The sequence below is a fragment of the Euprymna scolopes genome, chromosome 5, assembly GCF_053919585.1.
Source record: "Euprymna scolopes isolate OS-2025 chromosome 5, ASM5391958v1, whole genome shotgun sequence".
Classification (NCBI taxonomy): domain Eukaryota; kingdom Metazoa; phylum Mollusca; class Cephalopoda; order Sepiida; family Sepiolidae; genus Euprymna; species Euprymna scolopes.
In genome coordinates this window covers 97,499,460-97,513,294 of record NC_136486.1, presented here as the reverse complement: position 1 = coordinate 97,513,294, position 13,835 = coordinate 97,499,460, and the positions used below count along the sequence as shown (strand labels likewise).

General features: G+C 32.4%; 1 protein-coding gene across 4 annotated transcripts in view; it reads right to left on the bottom strand.

Annotated features, from left to right (window-relative positions):
• Nucleotides 1–13,835, bottom strand: part of LOC145276930 (uncharacterized) — a 263,410-nt gene that overhangs the window by 139,001 nt on the left and 110,574 nt on the right. The window contains exon 1 of one of the 4 annotated variants that reach the window (XM_080128405.1): nucleotides 2,142–2,243. The exons of 2 other annotated variants lie outside the window; for them this stretch is intronic. Coding sequence is in view for 1 of the 2 variants with exons in the window: in XM_080128403.1 (XP_079984529.1) it covers nucleotides 1,978–1,982 (5 nt within the window). In the remaining variant the exon portion in view is untranslated. Of the gene's footprint in view, nucleotides 1–1,977; nucleotides 1,991–2,141; nucleotides 2,244–13,835 lie in introns of those variants that run through there. One more of the 4 variants, XM_080128403.1, reaches the window with a different exon arrangement.

Below are 13,835 nucleotides of genomic sequence, written 5' to 3'. Positions count from 1 at the left end.
CCACATACGTCTACGTTTCATCCTTGTGGAATCATCAGCGTAGAGGTAACTGTTGAGCTAATCGCAAGATTTGAACCACAGACACGAATCGCCTTTGAAGTCAAATCCTTAGCAATGAGGCCAACTTCAACAGAAAGTGCAGAAAGAAACATTAATCTGTATTTTTTTATTCGACAATGGAAACTCGCAATTTTAGCATTGATTCGATGACATTTCTCTTAATGATGATGGTGTGTGTGTGTGTGTGTGTGCGTGCGTGTGTGTGTGTGCATGCGTGTGTGTATAAATACGGGGAGGACATCAGCATTCGCAAAGGAACCACGCACCTTAAATATACTGGAGGCCACATTAACTGATACCTAGTACATATACGAACGTTGATTTGGACAATATACTAAAAATAAATAAATAAATAAATAAATAAATAAAATAACCACTCTATCATTGGCAGGCAATGTACTAAGATTGAAGTGCAAAATTAAACAAGCATATGTTTTTTACTTTATGTTACGACTACGAACAGATTTAGTTATTATTATTATTATTATTATTATTATTATTATTATTATTATTATTAATTAGTTGTAATAGTAGAAGTAGTCGAAGACAATCAGATATCTCCTTTTTGTAAACTACTATAGCATAATGTAGGGGAGAGCATAATTCCTTTTCATGTTCATTGATCCATTGATTGTTTATCTTATAATGCATAGTATTTAGCGAATGAGAATTAAGTGTAATTTACTGAGTTTTGGTGATGTTTCGACCAAAGATTGAACCAATGTCGCCCGAACCATTAGCGAACATCCTACACATTAAGTCATATTTAATAAAATGCCATAATAAAATGAATTAATTATTAATATTTAGTAATTTTACGGAAATAAAAATAAACATGAAACGATTAATATTAATTACTAACAAGAGTATGTGGAAATTCCATGGTGCCTTTTGACATGAATCTGTATAATTTACTCCTTTTTTTTTTACAAAGGAATTACTACTTATCAAGACCCGGAGACCACTCGAGGACAAGAGTGAATAAGTGTACAGTAGCCATGGGTACAATATCGTAGTAATCGTTAGTAGTGGAAATTTGGTAAATTAAGGGGACGGCTCATCAAGAATTTGTTTACGTTGGTCTTGATGATGACCATATTGTAGTCAGCTGGAAACGGAAGAGAATTCCACAGGGGTGCAGTTCTAAGAAAGAAGCTTTATTCATGGAATCTGCGTTTAGGCTTAGGCACAGATAAAGAGTGGGTGAGATTATTGATAGTGGTTTCAGATAGACGAGTGCTTTTTCGTGAACGTTTGGCAAGGGGGAAGCATAGATTGGAGCTCAGAGGAGCACCTACCTAAAAGTAATATTTCTTTTTCAAATAATTCATGTCTCAGTACTATTGAGAACAATGATTTTTAAAAATTCATTGTCAGTTAAATATTCTTAACGTAGATGAAAGAGATATGGTTCTTATGGAATTATTTATTTAAAATGAAATGGTCAAAAAGAAACTGTTCTTTTACCGTAACAATAGGCGCAAGCTAAATAGTCTTCAAGTCAAATGAATGCCATTTTTGAAATGTGTTTAAATTCGTATTGTTTTTTTGATATATTTAGTTGACGTGTTTAGTTGACAGTATACATGTTTAGTTGATATGTTTAGTTGACGTGTTTAGTTGATATGTTTAGTTGACATCTTTAGTTGGCATGCTTAGTTGATATATTTAGTTGACAGTTTACATGATTAGTTGGCATCATTGGATTAAAAAAAATCACCAATCATCAATATTGATAATTGGATTATGTTTACTGTTTTAAATGTGCGTGAAAGGTGATGACGTACGTATGGACGTGAATTGGATCAGCGTACTATCGAACGGATAGGCTGTTATATAGATTAATCAATGCTCGTTTTAGTAAAACATTATTTAAACAAAAGACATGCTATTTTATTAAGGGTATAATCATAATACCTCATCCGGCTTGTATCTATAAATAAGTAAACAACGAAAAGAAAAAAGAAACAGCGTATTATTATAGAGTCAATACATTAATTAAATATATGAATGGAATGATAAATAACGTTTGGTATTTTCACGGATATCGTAAAGGGAAACGTGTACAAATTTCTACTTACTTAGTATTTGTATCAATCCTTTTAGCAGAGCGAATTGCAAGTGACTCAGCTCTACCGGTTCTTTTATATCAGGTGCGAGCTTTATGTATACGCGTGTCGGAGTTTACGGCGTGCATTAGCCAATCGCAGGTGAATTACGTCACATGTGCAATGAGCCATCGCAAAAGAGAGGAAGGAAAAGAGAGACTAATGCCGACTAATAGAACATGGCGGGAAAGAAGTCCACGAGTGCGCTGAAGAAGCTTTGCTGGCGAGCATTGTATTCAATGTAAGATGGGAATGGTTCCGCATTTATGATTATATAAGCTTACATGCACACACGCATTATGTGGGTATCCTGTACACACACACACACACACACACACACACACACACACACACACACACACACACACACACATATAGTTTTATAAAAATTGTTAATATTTATTTTAAAAATATGTCCTAGAAGCGTTACCCAGTATTAAACAGAAACGTTTAATTTTTTAAAAAATGAATTAAAAAAGAGGGTTTGTATTACTGTACACATAGATTCGAAAAAAGTTGTCAAAAAACAAATATATAACAAATAAATGTTACCAAAGGCAAGATAAATTACTTTTCTACCAAACTGGATATATTTTTTGTGTTTTTATTCAATATAACATGTTTATTCAGCTCGAAACACATGCAGTGTTTACCGATGTATTGGAAAATTCAAAATGGCGGCCGACTCTCTCTTTAACACGGTAAGTTTGGAAAAAGGTGTTATAAATAATAAACTAGACAAAATACTATTAAAAAACACCGATTATATGTCAAGTTATGTCACGGTAACATATATTGAGCGGATTTCTAACAATATTTTGTCTAGTTTATTATTTATAACACCTTTTCCCGAACTTACCATGTTAAAGAGAGAATCAGGCGCCATTTTGAATTTTCCAATACATCGGTACCCACTGTATGCTTTTCGAGCTGAATAAACAGGTTAAATTGAATAAAAACATGAAAATTATATCCAGTTAGGTAGAAAAGTAACTTATCTTGCCTTTGATAACATTTATTTGTTATATATTTGTTTTTTGACAACTTTTTCGAATCTATGTGTACAGTAATACAAACCCAAAAAAGAAAAACGGAAAATAACTAAGATGTATAAGTATTATATTTTTTCTAAACAATTCACTTTTTGAAAAAAAAATACTGGAGCTAAGATCGAAACCAAAACCTAAACACAGTGAATCAAGTATGATAACCATTAAACCAGCTTGCCACGTTCTTTAGATGTCTTCAAACCCCGTTAAACAGTTAAAAAACAGATAAAAATCCGATGACCCCCCCCCCCAGGTAACAATCTTTTAATTTTTACCCTTTAGTAGCGCTTTGTTTTCCGGATCAAAACTGATTAAAAAGTTTACCACATGCCTGAATACGCTATATAACATATATAAATATCAAGTCTGTAGATTAAAAATTCGTTGAGTATATAGGTTGAGAATTATCCTCACACACATTGTCACCTTTTATAGATATATAGGTAATATTTTTAAAAATAAATATTAACATTTTTATACTGACAGGCACTAGTGTTTCATGCAATCATCAGTTTACTGCTTGTCGGGTGATTCGAACCCAGTTAACAAGCATTGTATTCAATTAAATATGGGAATGGTCCAGCAGTTATGATTATATAAGCTTACATGAACGTGCAAGTATATATGTCTCCGGTAGACACACAGACAGACACAATTTCTTTTACTCATTTTCAGCCCAAACAAGGCACATCAACACTTGAAACGTGAGGGGATCTTATCTAATAGGGAACTCTGTTAAGATGAGCAGCGAGGTATATGTTCACATTACTGTCAAATGTCTGCAGGTTAGTACAGCTATGGAGCAGACAACAGGGACGGAATTCCAAAGGGCAGTAGTCCGTGGGAAGAAACTATTAGTAGAAAGCTTTCTAACATCTATGGACCTCAAAAGTAAAAGGGGTGGGATTTTGCTGCTTATCGGGCCAGTCAGGAGTATTTACTACGAGGGGGCACAAGTGATATGAGTTCATCAGAGCACATTTCATTAAAATACTTGTAAAACAAACACAGGGATGCGACAATGCGGCGATGGGACACAGGTTGGAACTTGGTAGATAGTGCGGAACCTGTTAAGTTTGAAACTCGTTTTGTGAACTCTGTCCAAGTGTGAGAAATTATTGGTAAATGTCCCAGCCCAAATGTGGCAACAATAATCTATGCATGGACAAATTGTGACTTGGTAAATCTATAGGATGCTCACTAGTGTGAGTAATTTTCTAGCAAGGTAGAAGGAGCCTGCCATTTTTGGTGCAGTAATTAAAAAAAAATCAAATAAATATTAACAATTTTATATCGTAGTGTTTTAATGCTTATGCAATCATCAGTGTTGGAATTGATAATTAGTGCTAATCAGGAGATTCAAATCCAGTCATCAAAGTTACCGTTGGCTTAGCAGGCTAACGTCTTTCTTCCAGACCACAGGACTAGCATGTAAATAAGAGGTAAGTTAAGTACCTATGAATGCCATTTTCGCACGGACTTTCACGGATGACAGCCAGAGTATTCAATAACAAGTTGTTGAAATGATGCATTTTTGCTAAAGTTGACCGCTTATATTTCTTTTTGCCTTAAATAAATAAGTCGATCTTTCGATTTATGCGACCTACCAAGAGCCACTACCGAATTCAACTCATTAAATTATGTATTCTTTTTGAGAGTGTTCTAAATATTAACCCTCTAAATTAATAAATATTAAATCAGTTGAATAGGGCAGTGGCTGTCAAACGGTTGTATAGAGTCGAAATCTCGACGTTTCGATATAAGCTTAAAAAATCAACATATATCTGAACTAAACTCCGATGGATACCTAACTACGTAAGCATCGACCATTGGGACGGATATATACAAAATATTTGCTAATTAGCCCAAACACATCACATATTATCTCTACAAGGTAGAACCATAAAATTGTCGCCCTAAAGAAAACAACACTACAGCTTTATCGAAGAAATCAATTCAGGTAACTTGATTATGTAGTAGAACTGACATCTATTCAATAGAGCCACATTCAGCCTCAATCACCGCCTCGATACGGGTTCGGAACAGGGAATATGCCTTTTCCACAAGTGCCAGTTGGAGCTTGGCGAATACTCGGCGGATGGCGGCGATTAGTCTGTTTGGTGTTGTGGGAGGTTATGTTGGTGATATTCTCAACGTATGACCAAACGGAGTAGACTAGCGAGTTCAGATCAAGGGAGGAGGGGGGTAAATGAGAGAAGGGTACAAAGTCGTGGCACTCCTTCTAAAGCCAAGCCTGGGTCTCTTTGGATTTGTGGGCCGGCGCCGAGTCCTGCTGCCATATCCAGGGTCTGCCAACGGCTACCTGATTGAACCAGGGGATAATCGCATTCTTCATCTAGGTACACTTTGGTGTTGACTTTTAAGCCAACTTCGAAGATGTGAGGTGGAATGATGTAGCCCTTACTTGAAACCACACCAAAGACTATAACCGTGAGTCGTCCGATGCGTTGAGCTGTGCCCTCAAGTGTTGAACCGCACAGATTTGTATTTTGAGGGTGCTGGAAATGATGTTTCCATAACTTAGAGTATGAGTTGTACAGCGGCGCATCTCTAGTCTAGCTCGTTGACACTTTCAGACATGATAAAAAGCTCCTATCGCTTTTGGGATTTGTAGACAACTGGCCAACTGGTGGATGGCCTGTAACAAAAAAAAAGTTAAAAAAGAAAAAAGAAAACCGGTTTTCATCAAACGGAAATGGAATCATATCATCTTTTCTAGGGCGACAATTTTATCATTCCACCCTGTATTTGTATAAATTTACTTTTTGTTTTTGTTGTTTTACGGCATATAAAATATTTTGGGGTTATTCAATGCTGAATCCAGTAATTTTCGAAAAAAGCTTTTATGTTTCAAGTGCTTTATATCTTCAGATATTTTTTCATGGTTGCTGGTTTCGTTGTTTTCGATATCACCGCTGAAGGAAATGATAATTACTGCTGGTCGGGCGATTCGATGTAGTCAACAAAGCCACCCTACGGGATAGCGTCTTTCCCCCACGTCACCGCCAACTAACACATAAGCGAAGGAAATTGAGTACATATGAATGCCATAACTCACAACTACACATTCCCACTTTTATAGATATATAGATATATACATCACTAATATATGTATATACATATATACATCACCAATGTATATACCAGTAATATATACTTTCAATCTGTTTTTACAAAAGCAGTAATGTATTGCTACACAATCATGAGCATGTTTCGGTCTTCTAGTATTTAGTAACTAGAGACCTCTCCAGGAAACTATGCTTATATTCAAAGAAATGCATTACTGCTTATGTAAAAACAAATCGAAAGTATACCTATTTCTGTATTGAGCACTCTATTAACCTCATTATAATTCACTGGTTACCTTACCTCTGGAAAATAACAACCTCAAACTGTCAGTAATATATATATATCACCAATATATATATATATATATATATCACTAATATATACATCACCAATATATATATATATATATATATATATATATATATATATATATATATATATATATATATGTGTGTGTGTGTGTGTGTGTGTGTGTGTGTTACATTTTGATAAAAATTCTTTGCATGATATTTATTCTAGAAATTTTTCGAAATTAAAGAGTGAAACTTAATGTTTCTTCAGAAAAGATTAAAATTCAGGTTATCTTGCTTTAACGGTGGCTAATTAATATGGAGTCAAATTGAATTAATGTCTAACATGTTTTAATCTTTAAATAGGACGTTAGGCCAATATGTATATATAAAAAAAACTACAAAAATATATATTAATTGATGCGTAATACTTATTGTTCCCAGTCCACAAAAATCGAAGACATTTGAATTTTATATGTATCATGGTTGATACAGTAAAAATTCGATTGCCTATTGATACCGAGCTATCGGAATATGTTGTCTCTAGTAGAAGATGCCCGAATTATAGAAACAGGAACCTCTCTTTAAACTTTAAAACAAGCGAAATGTTCCATCTTAAACGCCAGAACAAATACATTCCGTATTTTTCGCGAAACTATAAAAGTGGAAAGAAGTAATATAGTAAATCTATCGTTTCATGCCTTCACGAGTTAGAAAAAATTTCTGAACTTGGACACTGGGTTCCGCACGATTTGACCGACGCTCAACGAAATCAAAAGTGTGACTGTTTGCAAACATTTGCTTCCGAGGAATCGTCAAGAATCATTTTTGCAAAGAATTGTGTCTGGAGATGAAAAAAAAGGGGGGTTACTATAAGAAACCCCAATGCAAAAGAGAATGGTTAGATCGAAACCAAAATTTATAGTCTGTTTCAAAACAAGGAATACATCCAAAGATAGTTATGCTCTCTTTATGATGGGACATAACAGGACTGATTGAGTATGAGTGATAGAGTGTACCTATTTACTATGCCTCCCCACGGAACAGAGTTAGACACCAGGGTCGTTTTTTAACGTGGAGAAAAGGTACAAAAATAAAAAATTGTCTCAGTCGTGAAGGACTGCTCCTTCACCGAAAGAGAACAAGAAATGGAAGTGTAGCATCTGAAGAACAGATACTACACTTTGATCTTGACCAAAAGGCCAGCAGCAAAATATTGTTCGCAGCTGGATGATCTAAGAACTACTCTAAACAAAAAAAAAAAAAAAAAGAAAGAAAAGGAACAAAAGGCCAGCATTACACAATAGAAAGGGTGTAATGCTACAGCATGATAACACAGCAAGTAACTCAGAAAAAAAAACCCTCATGAATTTCAATTGGGAAGATTTGCCACATCTGCCTTGTTCACCAGATCTTGATTCATCCGACTACCATGTTTTCCGGTTCTAGCAGAATCACTTAATCAATAAAATCGATGAAAATGACGACCAACTAAAAAAATGACTTGAAATTGTCTTTTCTCTAAAAAAAATCAAAGATTTTTTTTAAAAGAAGGAATCAGGAAGCTAGCTGATCGTAGGACAGAAGTCGTAGAAAAAGAGGGAAACTATTGTAAGATTGAAAGTGATATGATATAAATGTTTCAGATGAAAAAAAAACGTGTTGGGTAAAAACGACATTACTTTCTTTCTAACTTGATAAAAACCCTTTCTCACACCCCAGGCCTTCTACCCTACCTATGAGCACACACAACAAACACATATACACCGTCGTAATTAAATAAGGTTTTCAAAGCGGGAAAACTACTCATTTTTCAAATACATCCTGCTATTAAAAAACAAAAAAAAAAAAAATTTAACAGAAAATTCTATTTTTCTGGACCACGACGAAATTCCCACCCTATCTGAAATATTCTTGTTTGTCACTATGCATACTATCCACTACTTGTCTTTTTCCCCGAATCCCTAATAATAACACCATCCACGTTTAATGATTATTTATGCCCATTCAATACCGCTCTTCACTTACCAATTTTAGCTTTTATGCCTACATACGTAACTCCAACTCCCACACGCATATTATTCCACTCCTCTTGTAAAAACCCCTTCCCACGAAAACTTGCTTCATGGGAATTTTTTCACTGCTACCCAACACCATATACACCGTCCTCACACGCTCGTAAATTTTTCTTTTACGCTCTTTCTCGTATTAAACAATCCTGATCCTATTGTTCACCCCTATATATATATATATATATATATATATATATATATATATATATATATATATAAAGTTACAAAATGCGATGAAAAGAAATCTAATAAAGTGCTCGATAACAAAAGTTAGAAATAAAAATAAAAATATTTATTTAAAAACTATACACACGGTTTAATTGTGTTGAAACAGTCCTCTGTGGCTGACTACAATCCAATAGATATCATCAGCGTTGGTATGGAAGGAGGAAAACAAACGAAAAAAAAAACAGCGGTAAAAGAACGCCGTTTAACGTGCAAGGTCTTTGCTCTAATGTCTCTGTTATATATGTATATATATGTTTGTGAATATATATATATATATATAAATATATTATATATATACATTCATAAACATATGCATATATATATACACCTATATATACATAAACATACATATAATATATATATACATATACATAAACATACATATACATATATATACATATATATACATATACATATATATATACATATACATATATATATATACATATACATATATATACATATATACACATATATACATATATACACATATATACACATATATACATATATATACGCATGTATACATATACATATATACATATTCATATATATGCATACATATATACACATATATACATATGCATATATATACATATACATACATATGCATATATATACATATACATATATATGCATATCTACATATATACATATATACATATATACACATATATATGCATATATGCATATACATATATACATATATATATGCATATACATATATACATATATATGCATATACATATATACATATATATATGCATATACATATATACATATATATGCATATACATATATATACATACATATACATACATATATATGCATACATATACCTGCATGCAGATACATAATATACATACATATACATATATATATATATATATATATATATATATATGCAAATATATATGATGAGTGCAACGTCTTGTCAGTTGAGTGCCACTCCCTGATATACTGAAAATTCATGAGCCCGAAAATGACTTATTTAGTCCTGCCGGCGAATTTACACGCTTAAGCAGACATGACACTAAAGACGGTCATTAGTATACCTACATATAAATACATACACGCATACATACATATATACACATACATACATATCTATAAACATAAACACATGTATACATACATACACAATACATAATACACATACATATACACATGCATAGATACACATATACATACATATGCATACACATATATACACACATATACAAATACAAACACACATATACATATCTATACACATACAAATGCGTACACATATACATACATACACATACATTTACCTACATATACATACCCATACATATAAAGGCATTTATTCACACACAAACACACAGAGAGACTCACACACACACACACACACACACACACACACACACACACACACACACACATATATATATATGAATATATACATACATTTTTTGACAATTACTTTTTGTCGGAAATCAGATCTTTATGTATGAGGACAGAATATTCGAATATATCAAATACAATCTGGCAACGCCGCGTACTTCAGCTAGTTCATATATAAAACTTGATAAATTAATGCAGTTAAACTCATAAATGTATATTTGTGCATACCTAGAGCATACACATTATGTCGAACTACGCCTACCATGTTTCCATTTGAAATCGTTAGCAGCTATTTTTTCCGGCTAAAAACCAAACAAATTTTTTTTTCTGCAGGTCCGAATACCGTCATGTATTAATTTTAAAGCCTGTAGACAAAAAATTTACAGAAGTGTTTGCTGGAGATTTAATCTTAAAGAAATTATATTCACTTTTAAAATAGAAAGACGGGGATTTTAATATTAATGTCAGCGCGACAAATAACTAAAAATTATATATATATATTTTTTATTTATTTATTATTTTTAAAACAGTAATCTACGTACACGCATGTTTCGAGGTAACTACATCTCATCAGTGTAGCTTGACTGTTGACGCTGATGAGAAGTAGAAACACGCGTGTACGTAGATTACTGTTTTAAAAATAATAAATAAATAAAAAATGTTATATAAGTCCAAACAAATTATGGGCGACTTTCTAAGTAAATAATAAAAAAAATGAGCTTCGACGCGAAGCCACTATTAACTGTATTTATCGTTTGAAAACAAAATCGACAACAACAGATCTCTTTCTCTCTCTCTCTCTATATATATATATATATATATATATATGTATTCATATATATATATATATGTATATATATATATATATATATATATATATATATGTATATATATATATATATATATATATATATATATATAATATAAATAATTGTATTTATTATTGAGCACTGTTATATAAACCCGATGGATATTCTCTAGATTTTATCGTAGACTCCGATCTGCTCCTTTACTGTTGAACACTCTCTGACCGTGAATTATTGATTAATATATATATATATATATATATATATATATATATATATATATATATATATATGTATATATGTATATAGATATATATATGTATATAAATATATATATATGTATATAAATATATATATATGTATATAAAAATATATATATAAGTATATAAATATATATATAAGTATATAAATATATATATATATAAGTATATAAATATATATATATAAGTATATAAATATATATATATGTATATATATGTATATAAATATATATATATATGTATATAAATATATATATATGTATACAAATATATATGTGTGTATATATATACATATATATTGCATATATATACGTATATATACATATATATTGCATATACACTTGTGCCCGATATTATTCATACCCTCCTTGAAAATTGAGTTTATTAGGTGTAACTTTGTAAGAATTTATTGTTTACGTCCATATTGATACATATTCTTAATAAACCTCTTCTGATCATTTTCGTCATTTTAAAATCTCGGGATACTTGTAATAAAAGAAATATACAGCTATTTATAAAATCTGCAATGTTCAAAAATAATCATACCCCCTTATTTTTTCAGTATTAATCGAGTTTCTGACTGTTTGTTTACTGTTTGATTCTTATTTTGAATGCTTTTATACAACCTTTGATTAATTTCATTTCATTTTTTTGCATTTTTTAGAAATTAAAATGATATCAACTGAAAACCAATAAAAGAATAAAAATTATTAGAATGGGGAAAGAAAAAAGAGCTTAGTAATGATCTTAGGACTAAAATTGTGAATTCACATAAGGATGGTTTAGGTTACAAGTCAATTTCCAAAAAATTTGAGGTCCCTATAGTAACAGTACAGAGCATCATCAAAAAATTCCAGAGCCACCACACAACAAACAACTTGATTGGTAAAGGAAGGAAAAGGAAACTGTCTGCTAGAGCCACCAGGAATATTGTAAGAAGTGTTAATGCAAATCCAACCACCACTACTAAGGACATTTTAGAAAATCTGGAGTCTTCTGGCATAAAAATATCAAGGTAAACATTGCAAAGGACTCTGCATGAAAATGGTCTGAAAGGAAGAAGACCAAGAAGGACTCCATTGCACACCGGAAACCACCTTGCAGCACGTCTTAATTTTGCTAGCCCATGTGAATTCTCCAGAGTCCGTTTTCTCAAGTATTTTGTGGACTGACGAAACAAAAATGGAATTGTTTGGCCATATGGATGCTTCTTGCGTTTGGAGGAAGAAAGGAGAAGCTTACAACCCAAAGAACACCATACCCACGGTGAAACATGGTGGTGGTAGCCTAATGTTTTGGGGCTCCTTTTCGGCTAGTGGTCCAGGTAGTTTGGTCAAGATAGATGGAACCATGAAGAAGGAGCAATATTCGGAGATACTCCAGAAAAACATTTGACAGGATGCGGAGAAGCTCCATTTAGGACCAAACTGGGTCCTTCAACAGGATAATGATCCAAAACATACTGCCAAAATAGTCAAGAAATGGTTTGAGGATAATCAAATTAATGTTTTGGAATGGCCTAGCCAGAGTCCCGACCTGAACCCTATCGAACACTTCTGCCACATATTGAAAACTGAGGTTAAAAAGCGGAAACCTAGAAATTTGATGGATTTGGAGAACTACTGCATTGAAGAATGGTCAAAAATCAGTGTTGATGCTTGTAAAAACCTTGTTGATAAATATCCAAAACGGTTACAGGCAGTTATTAAGAATAAAGGGCATGCTATTGACTATTAGTAAGAGAGGTATGAATAATTTTGAACTAGTGCCATTATTGTTTTTCTTTGTATAATGTTTCAAACTTGCATAATTTATTTATTTGTTGAGTTTAAATTAAATGCTTATGCTTGATTTATTGTTTGGAATCCCTTTAATATTGTCTACCTTCTGGTTTGAGCAATATTCTTATAGAAATCTCAAAGATCCGAGGGGTATGAATAATATCGGGCACAAGTGTATATACGTATATATACATATATAGTCATATATATATACATATGCATATATATATGCGTATATATATGCATATATATACGTATATATATGCATATATATACGTATATATATGCATATATATATTCATATATATGCATATATATATACATATATATATGTAACATTTTATAAACGAGATAACATTTTTCTACCAGTTTCAGAAACTTACCGGTAGTTTCGTATCAAAAGCTTCGGAAACGTTGGCAATGCTGAGCTGCGCGTAGTGTGAAAGTTTCGTACTGTTCTGCGCAATGTAAACAACCTGCCATCGTAATTGTTGAATCCACGGTATTTGAGGTGTGTCAAATTATTAACAAGGCAGTTTGTTTCGTCAATAAAATAGGTCGTAAAGGTGATTTGAGTAGTTCTGAAAAGCGTACTATTACAGAACAGCTAGCAAAAAGTAAAACTACCCTCGAAATATCGAAAATGATAGGAAGGTACCATCAGACTGTGAAGAACTTTGTCAAGGACCCTACAAAGATACGTAAGAGAGCTGAAAAGGTAAA